Consider the following 25007-nt stretch of genomic DNA (forward strand, 5'->3'; position numbering starts at 1 on the left):
ACCATCTATGACAACTTTGTCTCAAATCTTAGAAAATGAGTTTGGCTCTGGAGTCTCTCAAGACACAAAATCTGGGACACGGCTTTTATCAGTGGCCTGTGCCTGGTAGGCTGCTGTCCACGGGGTTGCTAAGAGTTGGACACGACTGAGCGATTTCACTTTCACTTTTCACTTTCATACATTGGAGAAGGAAATGGCAACCCACTCCAGTATTCTTGCCTGGAGAATCCCAGGGATGGGGGAGCCTGGTGGGCTGCCGTCTATGGGGTTGCACAGAGTCGGACAAGACTGAAGTGACTTAGCAGCAGCAGCAGCAGCAGTGCCTTTCATTTGCATAAGAAAGAAAACATTATAACATATAAATAAATATAATAAATCCTTTTTCAAGAACTTGAAATCATTGAGTGAAGTTGGAGAAGTAACATAAAGTATAAATATTTGTTTCTGGTGTAAAAAAAGTAGAATATAGTTTATGCAGTGCAAAACCTATTGGGAAAAAGCCTTTGGAATAGGCATGAACTCATGGGAGAGTCACAGTGTTGACTCAAAAATTGTTCAGGCTGAGGGCTGTCCGCTGGAAACATTCATAACCACAAGGTAATTGTGAGTAACATCTGGCTATCTCCTTTGGAAATACACCTGAGGGAGAAAAAGACAAAAACAACATGTTTAAAAGTTTTAACGTCCTTCTCCTGAGGCAACACATTTCTAGGTTTCCTTCTTCATGTGAAGCAATCATATCACTATTGGAGGCACAGTTTTAAAAAAACAGGGTTGTATTTATTCTATGGAGGAAGAAAAACCCACTGAAGGTTTTAGTGGGACTGGGTTAAATGCCAAACAACCTGTAGATCTCCTAGATTTCTGATCATTCTGATTCACAGATACGCTTTATCACTACAGTAAATTGATAAGCAAAATCATTTTACTTCCTGGAATAAATTAAAAACAGGGTAACAAAGAGGATAAGAAATCTTGCACCTCAACAGGGTTTCTCATTTTCACACATAAAAGGAGCACAACAGATTCGGATGTTAATATCAGGTTGTAATCTTTATATTTTAAAAACTCTGACTGACAAGAACTGAAACACTGGCATATATGTATGAATATCCTGGTGTTCAATTTGTGTGGCAAAGCAGTTATAGAGCCTATAGAAATGTGACCTGTGGATGGTGGGTCCCAAGAATGAAAAGAGAATCAAACGCTTTAACAATGACTCAGCCAAGAGACTTCTCTAAAATGGAAGATGATACCCAATAATAGGCCAAATCTCTGCCAAGCCTTGGAGTTCTTGAATTCTACCAAATTCTAACTGAACTGGAAGAGATACCGGTTTTCTCAGTGTATAATCAGAACACAAAGGAAAGGAAGTGCTGTCAAGGTCCACAATCATCATCAGTTTTCAGTAGCTGTATTATATCTCAGTTCCTTAACAGATGCACATAACAAAATAATGTCAGGGCTTGTGAAGCCTTATGTCTGAATGTGTTTGGGCAAAAAATGACTTCAAGTGTAACTCTTTATCCTCAAAGAGGAATGTGAAAAGTTTCGTTTGAGTCTTTAAAACAGAAAATATATCATCTAGTAGAGGCTGACTTGTGTCACAAAGTTGCTTGTGGGTTGCTTAGACATATGATTCAGATCTCTTTTATAAAACCTGACTGCAAGTGCATTTGTGGATGCTGTAAACAAAGTTATTGTGAGAGAGAATCACACACGAAACAGAAAAGCACTAGGACACCTACCTTCATAGTAAGTGCACTTCCTTACTCTCTTGCTGCTAACATAACCTGCTACCCCCAAACAGCTCTGCATACGAAATGCTATATACTTAATGTCACTTAAGTTAGGAGAAAAATAAACCCTCCAAGAATGCTTGAGCCTCACTGGCTGAAATCTGAAGCTATTTCCATTGTAACGGAAGCATTTAAAAATAAAGCTTCTGGTAGGGGTTGGGAGGGCGGGTTAATTGCATACCATCACCCTCCTCCATTTTATTAACCTAGCCATATTTTCTGATTATATCCTTATGTACTCTTTTGGTGAAAAGTAAAAGGAAAAAAAAATAATTTCATTTTCTACTGCTTGATATTCTTTCTAAAATTACCTGGTTCCTTTCTTTATAACCCTTCTCAATATAATTTTTATAAAGAAAAATATTATTTTTAGCAACTTTTAACTGAAAAGGACTTTGCTTCATGGTCTGAAATACCTGAACTGAATATTGCAAAGGAACTTCAGTGTTTGGGGATCCCTGATTTAGAGTCTCTAAAGCTATCTAGCAGAACATATTAAGAAGAGGTGGCAAGAAACACAGAACTGTATAAAAAAGATCTTCATGACCCAGAAAATAATGATGGTGTGATCACTCACACTCACCTAGAGCCAGACATCCTGGAATGTGAAGTCAAGTGGGCCTTAGGAAGCATCACTATGAACAAAGATAGTGGAGGTGATGGAATTCCAGTTGAGCTATTTCAAATCCTGAAAGATGATACTGTGAAAGTGCTGCACTCAATATGCCAGCAAATTTGGAAAACTCAGCAGTGGCCACAGGACTGGAAAAGGTCAGTTTTCATTCCAATCCCAAAGAAAGGCAATGCCAAAGATTGCTCAAACTACCACACAATTGCACTCATCTCACACGCTAGTAAAGTAATGCTCAAAATTCTCCAAGCCAGGCTTCAGCAATACATGAACCATGAACTTCCAAATGTTCAAGCTGGTTTTAGAAAAGGCAGAGAAACCGGAGATCAAATTACCAACATCCACTGGATCATGGAAAAAGCAAGACAGTTGCAGAAAAACATCTGTTGCTGCTTTATTGACTATGCCAAAGCCTTTGACTGTGTGGATCACAATAAACTGTGGAAAATTCTGGAAGAGATGGGAATACCAGACCACCTGACCTGTCTCTTGAGAAACCTATATGCAGGTCAGGAAGTAACAGTTAGAACTGGACGTGGAACAACAGACTGGTTCCAAATAGGAAAAGGAGTATGTCAAGGCTGTATATTGTCACCCTGCTTATTTAACTTATATGCAGAGTACATCATGAGAAACGCTGGGCTAGAGGAAGCACAAGCTAGAATCAAGTTTGCCGGGAGAAATATCAATAACCTCAGATATGCAGATGACACCACCCTTATGGCAGAAATTAAAGAAGAACTAAAGAGCCTCTTGATGAAAGTGAAAGAGGAGAGTGAAAAAGTTGGCTTAAAGCTCAACATTCAGAAAACTAAGATCATGGCATCCAGTCCCATCACTTTATGGCAAATAGATTGGGAAACAGTGACAGACTATTTTGGGGGGGCTCCAAAATCGCTGCAGATATTGATTGCAGCCATGAAATTAAAAGATGCTTCCTCCTTGGAAGGAAAGTTATGACCAACCTAGACAGCATATTGAAAAGCAGAGAGATTACTTTGTCAATAAAGGTCCATCTAGTCAAGCCTATGGTTTTTCCAGTAGTCATGTATGGATGTGAGAGTTGGACTATAAAGAAAGCTGAGCACTGAAGAATTGATGCTTTTGAACTGTGGTGTTGGAGAAGACGCTTGAGAGTCCCTTGGACTGCAAGGAGATCCAACCAGTCCATCCTAAAGGAGATCAGTCCTGGGTGTTCATTGGAAGGACTGATGTTGAAGCTGAATCTCCAATACGTTGGCCACCTGATGCAAAGAGCTGAGTCATTTGAAAAGACCCTGATTCTGGGAAAGATTGAGGGTAGAAGGAGAAGGGGATGACAGAAGATGAGATAGTTGGATGGCATCACCCACTCAATGGACATGGGTTTGGGTGGACTCTGGGAGTTGGTAATGGACAGGGAGGCCTGGTGTGTTGCAGTCATTGGGGTCACAAAGAATTGGACACAACTGAGTGACTGAACTGAACTTAAAGCTTTCTAGAAGAACTATATTTGTTTTATTACTGGGAGACAAGGCTTCTGTCTACAGTCTTTTTAAAAATGATCCCACTTTCACACCGTAAAACCCTATATTCTCAAAGCACTTAATCATCTGCTCTCTCATTTGATCCTTGTAATAACTGTGAAGAAGTTGGCAGGGCTGTAATCCCTTCTCTACACACAGGTGAGGACCTGAGGCTCAGAGACCTTGGGGAGACAAGACCACGTGGATCCTAAGTGCCTCCTCCATCTATTCAAACTGGTCCAGGTGCCTAGAGCTAGCACATTAGGGTTTTATAACTTCTGGTTGTATTAGGTGATTTCATGAATAGACAACATGACATCTCTGTTACACACTGGGAACAAAGAAACTTCAGAAAATTCAACCAGGTCTGCTTCATCACAGAACAAAATGAATGGAAGGCATCTATCCTTTGTTATGGGCTGAACTGTCCCATCCAATTTTACAGGTTGAAGTCCTAAACCCCCCAGTACCTCAGAATGTGAGTAGTTGGAGACAGGGTCTTTAAAGAGGCAATAAAGTTAACATGAAGCCATACAGGTGGGTCCTAATCTAATACACTGGGGTTCTTATAAGAAGAGAAGATCAGGCACAGACCCACACAGAGGGTAGACCATGTGAGGACAAAAAAGACGGCATCTCCAAGCCACGGAGGGCGTGCTCAGAGGAAACCAACCCTGCTGACACCTTGACCTGAGACTTCCAGCCTCCAGGGATGTGAGGAAATAAGTTTCTGTTAAGTCACCTACTCTGTGACACTTTGCATGACAGTCCTAGCAAACTAATGTACCCTTCAGCTTTATGTATCTAAAAGGCACTTTCTCTGCTATTTCATGGATCATCCAAAGGGGTTAATCAAACAGTGATCAGCTCACCTGAACTTTATGTTTAAAAAAAATGTGACTTGGAAGCACCTTTCCCCAGATGTTGGTGGTTGTTTGTTTTTTTTTGTTTTTTTTTGTTTTTTTTTTTCAGATGAATGAATTCTGCTCTATTAGAGTGAAAACCTTGTTGACTTAGGCTAATGTTCTCAGTGTTACAGCTCTCAACAATGCATTGGTATCTGATGCTTGCACATTCAAAAAACTGATAATCTGACAGCTCACCTAAGATGATGCAGAGGATGCAGAAATAATGACAAGAAGATATTCAACTGGGATGAGAATTAAGAAATGTATTTCTTTCCTTAGAGGTGATCTGACCCAGCAGCAGGACTGGAATCCAAGACTGAGGTCCTGCCACTCTGTGAACTTGGGTGATGTCCCCACCTTGGCTACCACATGAAAGGAGCAGTGTGCTCAGACCTGACACAGAGCACAGTACCTAGGGTAGCTCTCAGCCTCCCCAAGCATTTGCCCCTCTGTGCTCCCCGGACCAGCTTTGTGACCTTAGGTGAGTCCTGGACCCACTCTCCTCATCCATGACATGGATAAAAATGGACCTTCATGAGATTACATGAAATTATACATGTGAGAACAATATAAAATGAATTTTAAAGAACTACACAAATGTAACATCATTAGTATTGTTAGAGTAGGTGCAGGATTATTAGGCCAGGAATCACAAGATTTCTAATTCTATGATCTAAGTCTGCTTCCATGTGTATGTTACACTTGATTTAAGACATTCACTGAAAGAACAGATTTCTAATTCTGAGTCTGCTGCAAATTAGCTTAACATCAGTCTCATACATAGGGCCACGTTCCTTCTAAGGGCCTTAGTTTCCTCACCTGTAAAATGAAGGTGTTGAATCCTATTACCTTATATGATCTGGACTGATCTAAAATTCTGTGATCTATTTCTCATTACTCAATGTCTAGATAAAATATAATGATAGCATAGGCTTTAAATGAAGACTGTGGCACATAGGTGGGTACATCTCTTTTTGATATGAAATGCCTGAGGTCAAAAGAGCAAAAGGGTTTTGGAGATTCCTGGGTCTCTAGGAATCTCTAGGTCTTAGGAGGGAAGGTCTGACTGGGAGACTTCTAGTAGATGAAAGCATTCTGTGAATTTCAGGCATAAAAATCATAGAATTCTTTGTTCAACTTCTCAAGATTTGCACACAATATAGTACTTATATGAAAAGTTCAGAACACAGATTTCCTTTGTTTCTAAACCTAGGTATGAACTCTAACTCCACAGCTCTTCAGCCTGCTCTGTGACCCAGGCAATTTCCTATCCTATGAGCAGTGGAAGGTCCTGCTCTGCATTTCCTCTATTTCTAAGGAGGATTGAGAAGAGACAGTGACAGAGGGAACTTAGACCACATTTTAGATAAATCTTTCATATAGAAGTACTTAAGATACTGGGACATGTTTTCTTTAAGACGTATTTTAAATACTACACTAGTAATTATTCTACCCACAAGTGAAAATCTGGGACATGCAGAAAAGCATGAAGAAGGGGAAATACACCCTTAATTTAATACCCAGAAATAAATTTTCAATGGGTAAGCCTATAGCATGCAGCTGAAGCCTCATCCCACCATGAACCACAAATGTCAAGGGGTAAGAATACCAAACCTTTCTTTCCTCCCTCTATCTTCTCATCAACCCACTCCCGCCTTGTTCCAGAAAGAATTACAGGCAGCTGTATGACAATGGCTAAGTCTCTTAAACCAGACTTCAGTTACCATCTCACCTTTTTTAGGAAGGTGTCACGTGACCTGAATGTTACCCATTGAGAACCTTCCTCACACCACGTACAGTGCATTACACACCCCATCTCGGAGAAAGTGCTTTGTAAACCTTCAAGCACCATTCTGACTATAGAGTTAAGGTATTGTGAGTTCTTGATTTGTCCTGATGACAATTTCACCTTCTAGAAGGTACAGGAAGCATAGAGGGGGAAACTGGACCTAATTCTAAACAACAAGTAATTAGGGATAAAGTGATAATATCAGGTAGATGTTTTCCTTACAGATTAGAAAACAGAAGAGAGCTATACCTTTCCCTGGTAGATCTTCCTAGAGCCAAAATATTCTAAACTGTTTTCCCTTAAACTCTTGAATTTCCTGGATATTCCTTGATAGCACTTTTAATACAAATGTGCTGAGCACCAATCAGAATGAATGTGAAGGGTTTGCAAAATGACTTTTCTGTGCTTTATGAGAATTTGAACCCGGAGTCCAAACTGCGGAAAGTCCAATCTGACATCTCTCTCTCAGGTGCGTTTGTGCACACACAGAGGAGCACACACATCCACCCCACCCCCAAATCTGCTGCAGAATCTTGGCAGACCTGCTTTCAACCTGACATGTGTTAAGACCCAACCATGAGACTTCCTCTGTGGAGACTTATAAGGGGACAGAGTGCTTGTTATCAGACCACCAGTGGAGATTGTGAAGACTGAACCCTGGAGACAAACTTTAATTACAACTCCCCGCAGCGAGCTCACCTATTTCGCCCTTTCAGTGAGGGCAGTGACCTCAGCTTCACCCAGTTGTTGCACCATCTTGTAAAATAGGCTGTTTTCATTCTGCAGCAAATTATGTGGCTCTCCAGGTTCTCTATATATTCCTGAATCCAAAACCTGTTAACAGCAGAAAGAAATCCATTAGCACACAATATCTCTCAGTACCATATTATAGCCCAGACAATATTTCAAAAAGGGGCAGGACAGGGAGAATAGACAGACTCTGTGTGGGTGGTAGGACTGCCTGGTGTTTAAATGGTCTGATTACTGTTTTACTGGGCAAAGGCCTCACCTGACTTTTAATATTACAATATTATTGGAAAGGAGGAAAATGAGTGTTACACTAGGATTACTGGCACTCTGTAGCATCTTATATTCTGCCCGGGGTATTTGGGGTTGTTATCATTAGTTAGTGCTTTTAGCTCTCAGGCTGTGAGCTTTGAGGAAATTTATACAGATACACAGAGTTGGGAAATATCTTGATTGCAGAAAATGAAGCTGCATTTATCTAAAAAGTAGGGTGACGTCATACAAACCAGAGGGCAGAGCCCTGGCCACAAATTAATTGTCAAGTTGATTTGAGAATCTGAGCAGTATTTAGGGAAAAATGAAAACACTTTCAGAATTTCTTTAGGGCTCTGGATTATGTCAGCTGCTGAGAGGAACAGAATCCCTTGTCTGAGAGGCTGAGATGCTTCTAGAAGTTGGCTGTGGTTGTGGTTTGTTCTGAGAGTGGAAGGCTGGCAAAAAGAGCTGGTATAGAAGCAGCTTTTACAGAATTGCTCTGCACAGAAAAAATCTCTAGAAATCCAGTTTTGTCTTTGGTAAGACTAAAGAAGCAAGTAAGAAATTGAGCTCTGATTTCCAGGGATCTCAGCTTTCAGAGCACATGGGGCAGCCCAGTCTAACTGCCTAGGATCTGAATCTGTAGGATCTGAATCTCTTTTCACAAATTATTAATATCTTTCTTATTTTGTTTCTCTTTCTCTATTAAACTGCCTGCCTTTCACCCCTTTTATTGCTCATTAATAAGTCTGGTAAATGGAAACTGAAAGGGAGAGGAAGGGGCTCTTAACTCTGCCTTTCTGCTTATTAGTGTCTTTGGTTAATGGTTCTGGAGAGAAAAAAGTGTCTGAAATAAATGGCCCAATGATATAATTATAAAAACAGTTCTGATGATAATCAGCACTCAAGTCTTCACTTAGGTCATGTTTAGAGTAAATGCATCTTAAGAGAATATGCTGCATGGGCTTCCTGGTGGCTTAGTGGTAAAAGAATCTGCATGGCAATGCAGGAGTCATGTGTCCCATCCCCTGTCTGGGAAGATCCCACATGGTGCAGAGAAACTAAGTGTGTGGGCCACAACTATACAGCATGTGCTCTAGAGTCCACGAGCCACAACTCCTGAGCCCATGTGTCACAACTACTGAAACCCACATGCCTAGAGCCTATGCTCTGCAGCAAGAGGAGCCACCACAATAAGAGGTCTTCACACTGCTCAAAGAGTAGCTCCACTCACTGCAACTAGAGAAATGCTTGTGCAGCAAGGAAGACCCAGCACAGCCTAAAATAAATAAATAAATAAAATTAAATTTTTTAAAAAGAAGAGAATATTCTGGAACTCTAAACAAGATATAGGTTGTTTTTCCACATTAGGTATTTCAATTGATTTCATCCTTTGTATTTAATTAGAAACATTTATTAAGCCTTAGAAAGGCAATTTTCCTGTTAATCATTTGTTTACTACTGTGAATCATTGCTAAGGGCAGCTTTCTCAAACAAGTCCAAGAATAACGGAATCTGTCTCATCCACATAATAATTTAAATGTTCTGTAACTTGGCATACCAATTTAGATGCCTCAAATGTACAGTTTTACTTAAGCATAGGATAATAGAACAAAACTATTCTTCCCGATGTTGAATAAGAAAAACTGCAGTTTTCAAACACTGGTCTCCATATATCTATGGTCAATTAACCTATGAAAAAGTAGACAAGAATGGAGAAAAATAAAGCTTCTTTGGTAAATAGTACTGGGAAAACTGGACACCTGAAAATGAATGAAATTAGAACACTCACCTATACCACACACAAAAATAAACTCAAAATGGTTTAAAGACCTAATATAAGACTGAGTACTATAAAACTTGGAGAAGGAAATGGCAACCTACTCCAATATTCTTGCCTGGGAAATCCCATGGACGGAGAAGCCTGGTAGGCTACAATCCATGGGGTTGCAAGAGTCGGACACGACTGGGCGACTTCATAAAGGAAAACCCAGGCAAAAGACTCTTTGCCATATATATGCGTTAGTATACTGTATTGGTGTTTTTCTTTCTGGCTTACTTCACTCTGTATAATAGGCTCCAGTTTCATCCACCTCATTAGAACTGATTCAAATGTATTCTTTTTAATGGCTGAGTAATAACAGTCTTTTGGACTCTGTGGGAGAGGGAGAGGGTGGGATGATTTGGGAGAATGGCATTGAAATATATATAATAACATATATGAAACGAGTCGCCAGTCCAGCTTCGATGCATGATACTGGATGCTTGGGGCTGGTGCACTGGGACGACCCAGAGGGATGGTATGGGGAGGGAGGAGGGAGAGGGGTTCAGGATGGGGAACACATGTATGCCTGTGGCGGATTCATTTCAATATATGGCAGAACCAATACAATATTGTAAAGTTTAAAAATAAAATAAAATTAAAAACAAAACAAAACAAAAAAAAGACTCTTTGCCATAAATCACAGCAACTATTTTCTTAGATAACTCTCCCAAAGCAAAAGAAATAAAGCGAAAACAAATGGGACCTAATCAAACTTAAAAGCCAAGGCTCACGTCAGAGGCTACAAGAGCTGAGATGGGACACAGACTCAGAAAAGGCCAGAAATAGAAATTTATCAACTTAGCCTTTAAATTTACTGATTTGATCAAAGATTCTAGGTATTTCAGAACAAATAAACATAAAGCAAGTCCAAATTCTCTTTATGTATAGAAAAATAGGTATAATTTTGAATTTTTAACATATTTTATAAGAAAAGGTTGCTATATTTTTCCTCTGCCCCCACTCTTCCTGTAACCCAAGTTAAACTATAAACTAAATCACATATTCAAGTTGGTATGATAACAATCCCTGAACCCCAGGACCTCTCCTGGAACCCGAAACTTGAATTACTTATCAAGCTCTAGTAGGTTAAGTAAAATTACATTATGTTGGATGAGTCAGCCAGTTACATAAGCTCCATGAAGATGTGTTCATCAAGTGGTTTATGTGCAGATATTCACAGTAGCTGTCCTAGACATAAAGATGAAATTGACCCACTATAAGGTAATTTCACCCATTTTCACAGGCAGGATGTCATCAGTGATATAGATGAGTATACCGGGAGATGGGGGACAGGAGAGGGTGGAAGAAAAGCCTGATAAGAAAGATGCTGGGAAATGATGACAAATAACAGAGATAGATCCACTTAGCAATATGGAGAGTTGTGAGGGGAAAGACCTGAGAGTTAGACCTCTGTCTTTGGCCACCAGATGATGACACAGGACGGCTGTCCAACCCTGGAAGGTGGGTCCCTCATTGGTAAAATAGTGCATGTGATTTTCTCAGTGACTGGACAATGTGGTAACTATTAACTCAAAATAATTTCTTAGGTCTTGAAACAGTAAATCATTCTCTCACCAGGGGAATAACGAAGGCTGGGTCATAGTCACCTCCATAGCTGCTCTCTCAAAACTGTTGCTTTTGCACATAAGCAAACCCCTCATAAAGTATTTCTTCTCCCCGACTATGCTTTCTACCTCAGTGTTAGTTATCTCTCCTCTGAAAACCTGAATGAAATCTCGTGGCATGTTTTTGAGAGAGTTTTTTTCTTCTCAAGTGTTCTAATTGTAGCCATGCAGGTTTATGAAAGAAAAGTTCCATGAAAGTGAAAAATAGAATTTAAGTAAAACTCTAGTTAGGTATGAGCTGTTTTGTGCTTTTTAGGTGGGGATGTTACAACAGTTTCTGGCTTTCACTCTGTGAGAAAATTCTAAGAGGTTTGAGTTGAGGGAAAAACAAAGAATATAGAACCATAAATTGACTATAAACAGAAGAGTTGGGATCTGAGTTTCTTGGCTCTGCTTTTGGTTCTTCATCATTCATTGCTAAAGAATACTCTAACTAGAGACAGTGAAAATGTTGATCACAGACAACAATACTGTTAGAGCAAATGCAGATTGTCACATGCTTCCTTTGCTCACATTACCAGGAAGAATCCGGGTGATATGAAGACTACAGTGAGCAGAGACTGGAGGGAAGAGCTGTGCTGTTGGCTGCAGAGAAAGCAGGTCACGAGCACCCAGCTAATCCTGAAAACTACAGTAAGAACCCTCTAGTGTAGAGATAGTGGTGAGTCTCAGGATAAAGAGCATTTCTAATTTGTCTGTCTTGCTCCTCTGTTTTGTGGCAACAGAGAAAGTAAAGAAGATTATATTAGCTGTCATTATGACTTCATCATGTTTAATAAACTTAATATTGAGAGAACTTCTTTGTGAAATAGAATTCTAAGCCTGACACATGAATGGTGCTTAATGAGCCAAAGTAGGGTAAATCCCTTTGGAGAGACAACAGATAAACAAAGCTTTCAATTGTTTCCCAACAAACCCTTTCTCTGATTTACTTACAGTGAACAAACCCATATCCATCTAATCATTTCAAGATTTTTGATAAAAGTGACTATTTGGAAAATAAATAGATGTCTAAGTTAGAGATTAATTCTACTCTATCTCGGAGAAGGCAATGGCACCCCACTCCAGTACTCTTGCCTGGAGAATCCCATGGATGGAGGAGCCTGGAAGGCTGCAGTCCATGGGGTCACTGAGGGTCGGACACAACTGAGCGACTTCACTTTCACTTTCTACTCTATCTCTCTGATGAAATTTTAGGTAGCTATTAAGAATGGAGCTTTAGAAAATTAATAAATGACATGGGGAATTTTTAAGAATAAATAAAAATTCTGCTGATAAAATACTCTGTTTTGCATAAAAAGTATTAAACTGGTTCTAGTGTTATCCAAATAATATTATAGCATTATGAAACTGTTACTTTCTGGTAGTAGGTATTTTGTAATCTTCCTTTTATGAGATTTTCTTTTATTTTCCTATTTCTACTTTGCACATTTATTGCTTTTTTATAACAAAAATAGATTTTTATGGATTAGCATCAATTAAAAATAGAATTAAAAAAACACATCCGTCTATCTTTGTGCAGAAGTATTCACTAGTGCAACAAAATGTAATTATTATACTTTAAGCACTTGCAATGATAGGACTTTATGGTGACCACCCTGTCGGTTATGCCCTTCATCAGCATCTTTCACTTCCCCAGCTACTCCTTGAAGTCGGTCACCCGCCCTCTAGAGCATCAGTCTTTGCAACAGATTGACTCATCTTTATGTCCACATTAAAGCTTGCAGAACAGACAATCACCTGTTTTCCTGAAAGGAATGAGGTACAGTCACCCCTCAGTGTGGGTGCAGTTCCAGAACACCAGAATGAAGTGAAGACGGCAGTAAAGTGAGTCATATGGATGTTCTGGTTTCCTAGAGCACACAGAAGCTATGCTTACACTACACTAGACTGCCAAGTATGCAATAGCATTATGTCTGAGAAAACAATGTACAGACTTTAACCTAAAAACAATGTGTTGCTAAAAAAAAATACTAATCAACAGAGGAGACTTCAGCAAGTTAGAGCAGTAACACTGATGTTACATATCACCAGAGCAACAATAACGATTGTGAAAAAGTTTGCCATATAATGGGAATTACCAAAAGGTGAGACAGAGACATGGAATGAGTAAATGATGCAGGGTTATAATAAACTCTCAATTTGTAAAAATGTAGTATCTGGGAAGTACAATAAAACACATTATCTCTATTTCTAAAGCAAGAAATACAAATAAGGTTCAAATTTGGAAAGGAGTACATCAAGGCTGTATATTATCACTCTGCTTATTTAATGTATATGCAGAGTACATCATGTGAAATATTGGGCTGGATGAAGCTCAAGCTGGAATCAAGATTGCGGGAGACATATCAATAACCTAAGATATGCAGATGACACCACCCTTATGGTAGAAAGCAAAGAGGAACTAAAGAGCCTCTTGATGAAGGTGCAAGAGGAGAGTGAAAAAAGCTGGCTTAAAACTTAACATTCAAAAGATGATGATCATGGCATCTGGTCCTATCACTTCATGGCAAATAGATGGGGAAACAGTGACAAACTTTATATTCTTAGGCTCCAAAATTGCTGCAGACAGTGACTGCAGCCATGAATTAAAAAGACACTTGCTCCTTTGAAGAAAATCTATGATAAACCTAGACAGCATATTAAAAAGCTGAAACATTAATTTGCCAACAAAGGTCTGTCTAGTCAAAGCTGTATGGTTTCTCCAGTAGTCATGTATGGATGTGAGAGTTGGACCATAATGAAAGCTGAGCACCAAAGAATTGATGCTTTCAAACTGTGGTGCTGGAGAAGACTCTTGAGAGTCCCTTGGACTGAAAGAATATCAAACCAATCAATCCTAAAGGAAATCAACCCTGAATATCCATTGGAAGGCTGATGCTGAAGCTCCAATAATTTGGCCACCTGATGCAAAGAGCTGAATCACTGGAAAAGGCAGCAGGAGAAGGGGATGACAGAAAATGAGATGGTTGGATGGCATCATGGACTCAAAGGATTTGAGTTTGAACAAACTGGGACATAGTGAAGGACAGGGAGGCCTGTTATGTTGAACTTCATGTGGTTGTGCAGAGTCAGACATGACTGAGCAACTAAATAACAACAATTTTTTAGGAAAGATAGGAGAAACTAAGAGAAAATTACATTACTGGAGGTTCCTATCAAGCTTTACAAGGAAGGATACGTTGAGAAATTGAACATAAATGAAAACAACTAAAATGGTGAGGGTCTTACCAATATCCATTCACAGTCAATGACATTGCTCAACCTGTGTGTGATGGTTATCACAGTGCACTGGGCAATTCTCATGAATTTTTCTTTGTATTAACTTATCAGTACTAAAATCAAAGAAAGTAATTTAGTTCAGTAAAGACAGGAAAAGCAGACTTAACACTTTAAAATATCATGATACTTTTACAATGTTTTTAAAAATCAATACCTTAACATATAATCTTGTTCTTAAAAAGCTAAGCATAAAAGATCTATTTAGAAATTTAGTGTTTTTCATTAAATGATGGAAAATAGTCTTCCCTCAAATTTTCTTAAAACTATAAGGAGCTGGATTTAGGAATCTAGCTCTCTCGGGATGCCTCATAACAACATTAACCCCATATAACATGTCTTGGTTTTTCCTTTGTTTCCTGCAATTACTATTAGCAACAAATATCCATCGGGCCAAGAGAACACTTAGAAACATTTCTAAGCATCACTAAATGTTTTCCATTTACCACATTTAGAAGTCAGTTTCAAGGTTTCCTGGGTCTCAGCTCCATACCTTGGATCCACGTTTGATGTGGCTTTGTCAATAATCAATATCTGATTTTTCTTGAGAATAGCCCTGGCAAGGCACACCAGTTGTCTCTGTCCAACACTCAAGTTCAACCCAGACTCTGCTAATTCAGTATTCATTTTACCAGGAAGATGTTCGATGGTGTCTTTAAGTTGCACCTGTGGATACAGAAAGAATGGCATTTTCCTAAGCAAACTGTTACTAAAGTAGACAAGCCTCTTACTCATTAGAACTTTGACATCCTAAGGACTTCTTATGTATCTTATATGTACATCCAGGTGAAGGGGAGAGCTCTTTCCAAAGAGTGTTCACTGAGAAAGATGGTGGAGTCAAGTCAGGACAGAAAGATCTCAATATACCCGATCCCTGCCAAAGGACATCTTCCAGAAAATCCACCTAGGGATGAGCTAAGAAGTCTCTCAAAAAAATGAAGCTGTTTCTTCCAATGTGGTTTAAGCAGAAAAGTTAAAACAATCTTTATGGTTGAGTCCAGTTTCCCAAAGTTCTTGCATAGAAGTTGGTACACTAAAGAAAAACTTAAAAATTTTTACAGGAAGTCTTTTGCTCTGAAGATATAATCCTATCAGCACTTTACTATTTGGTGAAGTTTATACAAATTCAAACAATGGCAAACTGCACCTTGTACATTAATAATCCTGGAACCTGCTCTGGTGATGGCTCTTTCCCAAGTTTAATTCTATAAATAGTGGACCAATCAAGTGCATTTTCCTCAGTGTCATAAATGTCTTGCAGTGAAAGAAAACTCATGAAAAGTAAGACACAACATCTTATTTCCCCCAGAATATGGTTATAGGTGATGTATGAGAATATATGAATATGAAGGCCTTCTGTAGTGTAATGACAAAATCAAGTTATAATTAAGTATTAAAATGGGTAAAAAGAACAATAGAAGCAGAGACAATAATAACTAGGAGTTACAACTAAAGAATCTGAAAATATACAGATAATAGTATAATATTACTATTAAATTTATTGATTGAGATAACTGTGTTAGGATATATAAGGGAATGTACTTGTTCTTATAAGGTGTACATTTATGTATTTAAAGGTGAAATCCAACTTTTAATAAACATTTCTACAACTTATAAACAATTCAGAAAAATATAGATTATAGAAGAGGTGGAGCAAAGATGGGAAGATACTAACAGCTGATAAATGAGGTGAATGTGTATATGTGTTCATCATACTATTCCTTCAATGTTCCTGTGATTTGAAAATTTTAAAACAATAAATTGGAGGCTTGGGACTTTCTGGTGGTCCAATGGTTAAGAATCCTCCTGCCAATGCAGAGGACATGGGTTTCATCGCCGGCCCAGGAAGATCCCACATGGCAAGGGGCAAGTGAACCCATGTGCCACAACTACTGAGCCCAACTCTAGAGCCCACAGGCTGCAACTCCTGAGCCTGCAGGCCACAGTACTGAAGCCTGTGAGCTCCAGAGTCCAGGTGCCACAACAGGAGAAGCCATGTCAGTGAGAAGCCTGTGCACTGCAACAAAGAGTAGCCCCTGTTTGCTGCAACTAGATAAAGCCTGCAAGCATCAATGAAGAACCAGCACAGGAAAAAAAAAAAAAAAAAAATTGGAGGCTTTATTCTGACAGTCTGGGCGTAAGTCCTGCCTGGCTCTGCCAACTGGACGAGTTACTAAACTTACTCTACCTTAGCTTTCTAAACTCTAAGACTATAATATCATAATATCATAATTATAAAGATGAGTACCTAACATTGATGGAGTATAAAATGAATCAGTACATGTAGAATTTTCAACAGATCAATAGACATTGCCCAATATTAATAATATTGTCAGCTAGGCTCTCTTCATGGTCTGCTCCATTTTCCTCCTTTGTGTGTATCAGCACTGAGACCTTGTTACATATGCACTGGCTTGTTTTCCATCTTCTCCAAGAGAATTTAAGCTCCAAAATGGTAGAGACTTTGTCTTTTGATGATTGTGATAGTCCCAGAGTCTGCAACAATGCCTGTCTAACAAGCTTTCAGTCGATATTTGTTGGCTGTATGAATGAAGGCATGAGTGAATCTCATGTGACATATCTGTTCCTATAAATTAGAAAATAAATCCACATAGATAAATAATTTATATATAACACTCTTTTCTTATTAAGTGTAAGTGTAAAAGGAATATATTCTTATAACAATTAACTGGCTCCAAGATATCACAACTTCACATTTTAAACAGTGGAAAGCACTGAAAAAGTTATGATTTAAGGAAAATGGAGTAAATAATACTATTCAAAATTATACATCTCAGTACAGAATCCTTCAGATTGTTTTTGAGTTTGGGAAAATAATAGAATATAACAAAATTGCAAAATAATACACTGAAATTTAATGTACCCTATTTCTATCTCCATAAAGATTTTCAATGTACCTACTACATATACTCTGTCTACCAACCATGCACCAACACCCCTCATAGAAGGTCAACACAGATGTCAGACGGTTTCTATATTGTGTGGAATCTTTTTTATTTATTTATTTTTTCAAAAAGAAAGGTGTGGCTTTTCAAAAAGAAGAGTGTGGGCTAGAAGGAGACAGGGAAATGCAATCCACAGACGGTGAAGAGCTTTTACTAGAGCAGGACCAGCATTAAACGAAGTAAAAAGAAAGCTAGTTTACCCAATACAAGGCCCCAGGAAGTGGATATATGAGCTGTCCCACAGCAAGGACTGAACCACGTGGTTCCTGATGCACAGGCTGCTGATGCCCAGGTTTCTGTATCTTCGTTTCCTGTCTGATAAGACACACTTCTGTCCAAACAGTTCAGTTCAGTTGCTCAGCCGTGTCCGACTCTTTGAGACCCCATGGACCGCAGCACGCCAGGCCTCCCGTCCATCACCAACTCCCGGAGTTTACTCAAACTCATGTCCATTGAGTCGGTGATGCCATCCAACCATCTCATCCTCTGTCGTTCCCTTCTCCTCCTACCCTTAATCTTTCCCAGCATCAGGGTCTTTTCAAATGAGTCAGCTCTTCACATCAGATGGCCAAAATACTGGAGTTTCAGCTTCAACATCAGTCCTTCCAATGAATATTCAGGACTGATTTCCTTTAGGATGGAGTGGTTGGATCTCCTTGCAGTCCAAGGGACTCTCAAGAGTCTTTCCCAACACCACAGTTCAAAAGCATTAATTCTTTGGCACTCAGCTTTCTTTACAGTCCAACCCTCACATCCATATATGACTACTGGAAAAACCATAGCCTTGACTAGACGGACCTTTGTTGACAAAGTAATGTCTCTGCTTTTTAATATGTTGTCTAGGTTGGTCATAACTTTCCTTCTAAGGAGTAAGCGTCTTTTAATTTCATGGCTGCAGCTACCATCTGCAGTGATTTTGGAGCCCCAAAATATAAAGTCAGCCACTGTTTCCCCTGTTTCCCCATCTATTTGCCATGAAGTGATGGGACCAGATGCCATAGTCCAAACAGAGACACTATTAATATCAAACATTTGACTGCATGATTTCTTCCCCAGTTTTGACTGGACAGACTGAATGCTTAACTTCATATCCCAGAACCTAAGCTGTTTTGTTTTTATTTTCTTAGTTAATTTATTTATTTTAATTGGAGGCTACTTACTTTACAATATTGTAGTGGTTTTTGCCATACATTGACAAAAATCAGCCATGAGTGTACATGTGTTCCCCATCCTGAACCCACCCCCCACCTCCCTCCCCATCCCATCCTTCAGGGTCATCTCAGTGCACCAGCCCTGAGCACTCTGACTCATGCATCAAACCTGGACTGGCGATTTATTTCACATATGATAATATACATGTTTCAATGCTATTCTCTCAAATCATCCCACCCTCACCTTCTCCCAAGGAGTCCAAAAGTCTGTTCTTTACATCTGTGTCTCTTTTGCTGTCTCGCATATAGGTTCATCGTACCATCTTTCTAAATTATATATATGTGTGTGTGTGTGTGTGTGTGTATGTATGTGTGTGTGTATGTGTGTGTATTAATATACTGTCTTGGTGTTTTTCTTTCTGATTTACTTCACTCAGAAGCAACGCACGGATGATTCATTTCGAGAGTTTTATCTACTGTGCTCTTTTAACCTTTGACTGATAAGGTGCTTCATCTTCAGGTATATTTATGTTATATGTGTGGCATTGTCTTTGTTTCTTAATGCCTCAATCAGAACTAATTAACTAATGAGCTTTTGTCAATTTATAGTAAGGTGGCTAGTTTTCAGTATATGAAAAAATGTATTTTCAGCATATTTTGAAAAATAACCAAGATGAGATGGTCAGCATCCATTGCACTGTCTCCCTTCTGAATGTCCATCTGTCCCAAGGAAGAAGGAGGGAACAGAATTAGAGGACTTTAAAAGAAGAAAACATAGCCGTTCCCTCCTACTCATGCTCAGGCCACTCCTGTGAATTTGGGTTCACATGTCCAGTTTGGCACGATTTACAAACTAATAACTAGGGTTTTGAGTTACTTAAAAATTGACCTCACTGATTTAGTGATACCTCTTAGAGTGATGGGCTTTCCAGGTGCTACAGTGGTTTTGAATCCTCCTAACAATGCAGGAGATGCAAGAGATGTGGATTCAATTCCTGGTTTGGGAAGATCCCCTGGAGAAAGAAAACAGCAACCCACTCCAGTATTTCTTGCCTGGAAAACTACATGGACAGATGAGTCTGGTGGGCTACAGTTCCACAGAGGGTCATAAAAAGTCAGATACGACCAAGCATGCACATGCACACACTTAGAGTGATAAATCACCCCATTATTCTATTTCTTTAGGAACTTTTCTTTATCACATCTGTATGTTTCCAATGAAAGATTTGGTAGGTTTCCTTTAAAACAGTCATAAAGAGGCAATTCCTAGAGAAACACAATAATGGGATGATTTCTCTAAGTGATATTACCAAAGTAAACTGGGTCAATTACAGAAGCAATACATGGAAACCACATACTTCACTTTTGAAATAAACTCATGTCTGTTTCTTTTTATAGAAAGCTCCAAATGTAGTTTAAATAAAGGTAGATCTTAGTGTTATATACCCCTTCTACCACTTCATCATTTTTAAAATTTAGATTAACGTTGCCTCTCTGTCCATGGAACAATGTCTTCTAAAATTCTAGAGTAATTTTTCTACCTGAGAATCTGTAAAAAAAAAAAATATATATATATATATATATATCAGCTGAGAAACAAAAAGAAAAATAATTTACCAGTACTTCCAGTTTGTTTTAAGATATAATAATTTCACCATTAAAACTGTCCTGTAAATTCAAGATCAGTGAATAAGAAAGCTATGGTACATATACACAATGGAGTATTACTCAGCCATTAAAAAGAATACATTTGAATCAGTTCTAATGAGGTGGATGAAACTGGAGCCTATTATACAGAGTGAAGTAAGCCAGAAAGAAAAACACCAGTACAGTATACTAACGCATATATATGGAATTTAGAAAGATGGTAACAATAACCCTGTGTACAAGACAGCAAAAGAGACACTGATGTATAGAACAGTCTTATGGACTCTGTGGGAGAGGGAGAGGGTGGGAAGATTTGGGAGAATGGCATTGAAACATGTATAATATCATGTATGAGACGAGTTGCCAGTCCAGGTTCGATGCACGATACTGAAAGCTTGGGGCTAGTGCACTGGGACAACCCAGAGGGAGGGTTATGGGGAGGGAGGAGGGAGGAGGGTTCAGGATGGGGAACACGTGTATACCTGTGGTGGATTCATTTTGATATTTGGCAAAACTAATACAATTTTGTAAAGTTTAAAAATAAAATAAAAAACAGATCAGTGGATCAACCTATCTTTTATTAGATTTGATAGTTAACTGCTCTCCACTCTTCTCTCCTAGAATTTCACTATAGACTCACAAACTTATATGAAATCAGAGGTGCACTTATTTTAGGGCAGGAGAAGGAAAGCAATTTGCCCAATTTAGGAAAACAAAGGAGAAGGAAATGGCAACCCACTCCAGTGTTCTTGCCTGGAGAATCCCAGGGACAGGGGAGCCTGGTGGGCTGCCGTCTATGGGGTCACACAGAGTCGGACACAACTGAAGCGACTTAGCAGCAGCAGCAGTAGCAGCAGGAAAACAAAATCCCCACATTGCTGGAAAGCTCGGTGGGTGTGTAAAGACTCAGTGCTGACATCCTTCACAAACCAGAATTACTGGCTGAAAATTGTCAGGCCTCCAAAACTGCCTGCTCATAGTCAAGGCTCATCTATATGTTACAGATTTCAGAGCTTCCCTGGGAGGGTAACACTAAATGACAAACACATCAATTCAAAATAAGAAAAACAATCACTCAGATTTGTGTAACAACAACAACAACAAAAATTAAAGAACTATGCCACACTTCTCTGAAATGAAGAGAACAATAAAAAATTTAGAGTTATTTGTGTCAAAGAATGTTTTTTTCATATGTTTCCTCTAAGAGTTTTATTGTGTCTGGTCTTACATTTAGGTCTTTAATTCATTTTAAGTTTATTTTTGTTTATGGTATTAGGGAGTGTTCTAATTTCATTCTTTTAGATGTAGCCATCCAATTTTCCTAGCACCAATTATTGAAGAGAGGTTTTCCCTCCATTCTATATTCTTGCCTCCTTCATCATAGATTAGGTGACCATAGGTATATGAGTTTATCTCTGGGCTTTCTATCCTATTCCATTGATCTATGTTTCTGTTTTTTTTTTTTTTTTTTTTTGGGGGGGGGGCAGTACCAAACCATCTTGCTTACTGTAGCTCTGCATTGAATTTGTCAAAAAGGTCATTTGGGACTTTCTATAACATCTTACATAATGAACTTTTTGGTCAACTTAATAATGTAGTCTGAAATCAAGGAGCCTAATTTTCCCAGCTTCATTTTTTCTTTCTTAAGATTGCTTTGGCTATTCGGGATTGTCTGTGTTTCCATACAAATTGTAAAATTTTTAGCCCTAATTCTATGGAAAACACCACTGGTAATTTCATAAGGATTGTATTGAATCTGTAGATTCTTTGGGTAGTATAGTTATTTTCACAATATTGATTCTTCAAATTCAAGAACATGTTATATCCTTCAATCAGTTTGTGTTGTCTTTGGTTTCCTTTGTCAGTATCTTACAGTTTTCTGAGTATTGATTTTTTGCTTCCTTCAATAGGTTTATTCTTAGGTATTTTATTTTTTTTATTGCAATGGTAATGGGATTGTTTCCTAATTTCTCTTTCTGATCTTTCGTTGTTAGTGCATGTGCTTACTTTTTAGAAGCAAAAGACTGAGCTAGGTCCTAGGAGAAATTCAAAGACTGTCTCTGGTTTAGAATTCTAGAGTTTGTGCCATCAGTAGAACTGATTTATAAAATGAGGGCAAATACACAAAATAAATTGTATTAAATATTCAAACCAACAGCAAGTTAATAGTCAAAAATGTTTCACACAAGGGTAAGGAAATTCAAGGAAGTGGGGCAAAGGAAAACATGACACAAATGACAGAAAATTCTCTAAAAATAAACCTATTCATGTAAAAACTTAGCAAATTCTCCAGGGTTCTGTTACCTGCATTCATGTGCAGCATTAAAATGACATCAGTTCAGTTCAGTCGCTCAGTAGTGTCTGACTCTGCAACCCCATGAATTGCAGCACGCCAGGCCTCCCTGTCCCTCACCAACTCCCGGAGTTCACTCAGACTCACGTCCATCGAGTCAGCGATGCCATCCAGCCATCTCATCCTCTGTCGTCCCCTTCTCCTCCTGCCCCCAATCCCTCCCAGCATCAGAGTCTTTTCCAATGAGTCAACTCTTCCCATGAGGTGGCCAAAGTACTGGAGTTTCAGCTTCAGCATCATTCCCTCCAAAGGAATCCCAGGGCTGATCTCCTTCAGAATGGACTGGTTGGATCTCCTTGTAGTCCAAGGGACTCTCAAGAGTCTTCTCCAACACCACAGTTCAAAAGCATCAATTATGTGGTGCTCAGCCTTCTTCACAGTCCAACTCTCACATCCATACATGACCACAGGAAAAACCATAGCCTTGACTAGACGGACCTTTGTTGGAAAGCAATGTCTCTGCTTTTGAATATGCTATCTAGGTTGGTTATAACTTTCTTCCAAGGAGTAAGTGTCTTTTAATTTCATGGCTGCAGTCACCATCTGCAGTGATTTTGGAGCCCAGAAAAATAAAGTCAGCCACTGTTTCCACTGTTTCCCCAACCATTTCCCATGAAGTGATGAGACCAGATGCCATGATCTTCATTTTCTGAATGTTGAGCTTTAAGCCAACTTTTTCACTCTCCACTCTCACTTTCATCAAGAGGCTTTTTAGTTCCTCTTCACTTTCTGCCATAAGAGTGGTGTCATCTGCATATCTGAGGTTATTGATATTTCTCCCGGCAATCTTGATTCCAGCAATCGCCAATAAATAGTCATTCTCATATTCCAGGGCTTTCCTGGTGGTTCAGACAGTAAAGAATCTGCCTGCAATGTGGGGGACTCAGGTTCGATCCCTGGGTTGAGAAGATCCTCTGGACAAGGGAATGGCAACCCACTCCAGTATTCTTGCCTGGAGAATTCCATGGACAGAGAAGCCTGGCAGGCTACAGTCTGTGGGGTTGCAAAGAGTCAGACATGACTGCACGTATCTCTGTCTTCTGTTTTCTCACATTCCAACTCTATAATATACTTTTATAAACACTTTACTATGAAACTTCCTCATTTTATTGGTCTGATCTCATTCACATCTTTCAGTTAATAATGAAAAACTACTCTTATCTCCACTTAGTAAATGTTCCCTAAGACCAGAAGAATAAAATGAACACTGGAGGGTAATTAGGGTAATTACATCACTAGATCACTAGTAGAATTTGATCCCACAGCTTTAAAATCTAGTTTAGTGCTCTGCTAAGGACAAAATAATGTATCTAGTCATTCAACGTTTTAAGGAAAAAGCTAAAATGGAAATATGGCAATTATATTTCCAAGTTATATTGTTGGTTTTCATCATCATCAATTAACAAACATTTTAAGTGCAGACATATCATCAATGTTCTTCTAGGATGTAAACAAAGTCAGTTAAGCTGTTAAGTTCCTCTTAATTACCTTCAATGCTCTAAATGTACACACATGGATACTGATGCTAACAAGTTAATTATATTTAATATTAATAAATTACCTCTTCTAAGACATTCCACAGTTCCTCATCTGTATGTTCATTAAAAGGATCCAGATTGTTCCTCATTCTTCCAGTGAATGTTATTACCTTAACCTCTTTGCATTATATCCAATGCTTACAGAACAGAATTGAAATATAAAATATCAAAATTCACTGTAATTTTTAATAATAAAGTTGCAAACATATGTTTAGAAAACATTATAAAATAATTTTCCATGTACAAAATGTGCTACAAAATGTCTTCCAGACTACTGAACATTAACAGAAGAAGAAAGTGTTGAAGAAGTTTTTTACCATAATAAAAAAAAACTGAAGAAGAGAAAGGAGGATTTGATTTTTTTTTTAAAAAAAAAGGCTTCCTGGGAATACCTGCTTAAGCACACACATGCAAACTGAGGATATAATTCTGGAGAAATTTACATCAAGATCTACATAAACTAGCTGTCAATCCTAGTGTGACTGGGAAATATAAATCACATGATTAGTTGAGGTTTGTGCCTCAAAGCAAAACCATTAAATATTTACACGCTGGCAATGAAGAATAAACTAGGCTCTTCTCTCCACTGGTCAGTCTTATAGGATATGGAATCTCTTCATTTGTATGAAAGGAATATCCCCACAGGTGCAAAGAGAAATCAGCTCCTGGAGTCTGCAGCACCTCTGTCCATGGAGAGATCTCGGATTCTGCATCAACCTGATCCCCACATTCTTTCACCTGTGTGTCAGGATGACCTGCTTCACAGAACCTCATTATTAACTGCAAGGTCAGGATGACCTGAAACCCATTATGACCTGGGTCATAATAAAATTATTTAAATAACTTTTCCTGTTCTACTTTTGGAGGAGCCACAAGTAAATTACCCTAGAAATATATGCGTCCTTCCAAGTTTCAAGATAGAATCTTGTACAAAAGCTCACGTAGAATATTTACATTTTCTTCTGGAAGGCTCTAGTAAGCCAGGTCAC

At 38.7% G+C, this 25007-nt stretch overlaps 1 protein-coding gene across 1 annotated transcript in view; it reads right to left on the bottom strand.

The window, feature by feature from the left end:
• Positions 1-437: 437 nt before the first annotated feature.
• LOC129624674 (ATP-binding cassette sub-family C member 4-like) overlaps positions 438-25007 on the bottom strand; it is a 160010-nt gene continuing 135440 nt past the window's right edge. The window contains 5 exon segments of the mRNA XM_055542836.1: positions 438-639; positions 7332-7466; positions 14316-14388; positions 14390-14419; positions 14857-15029. Coding sequence (XP_055398811.1) covers positions 7332-7466; positions 14316-14388; positions 14390-14419; positions 14857-15029 — 411 coding nt within the window. The 3' untranslated portion in view covers positions 438-639.

Source organism: Bubalus kerabau, chromosome 12 (assembly GCF_029407905.1).
Source record: "Bubalus kerabau isolate K-KA32 ecotype Philippines breed swamp buffalo chromosome 12, PCC_UOA_SB_1v2, whole genome shotgun sequence".
Lineage (NCBI taxonomy): Eukaryota > Metazoa > Chordata > Mammalia > Artiodactyla > Bovidae > Bubalus > Bubalus kerabau.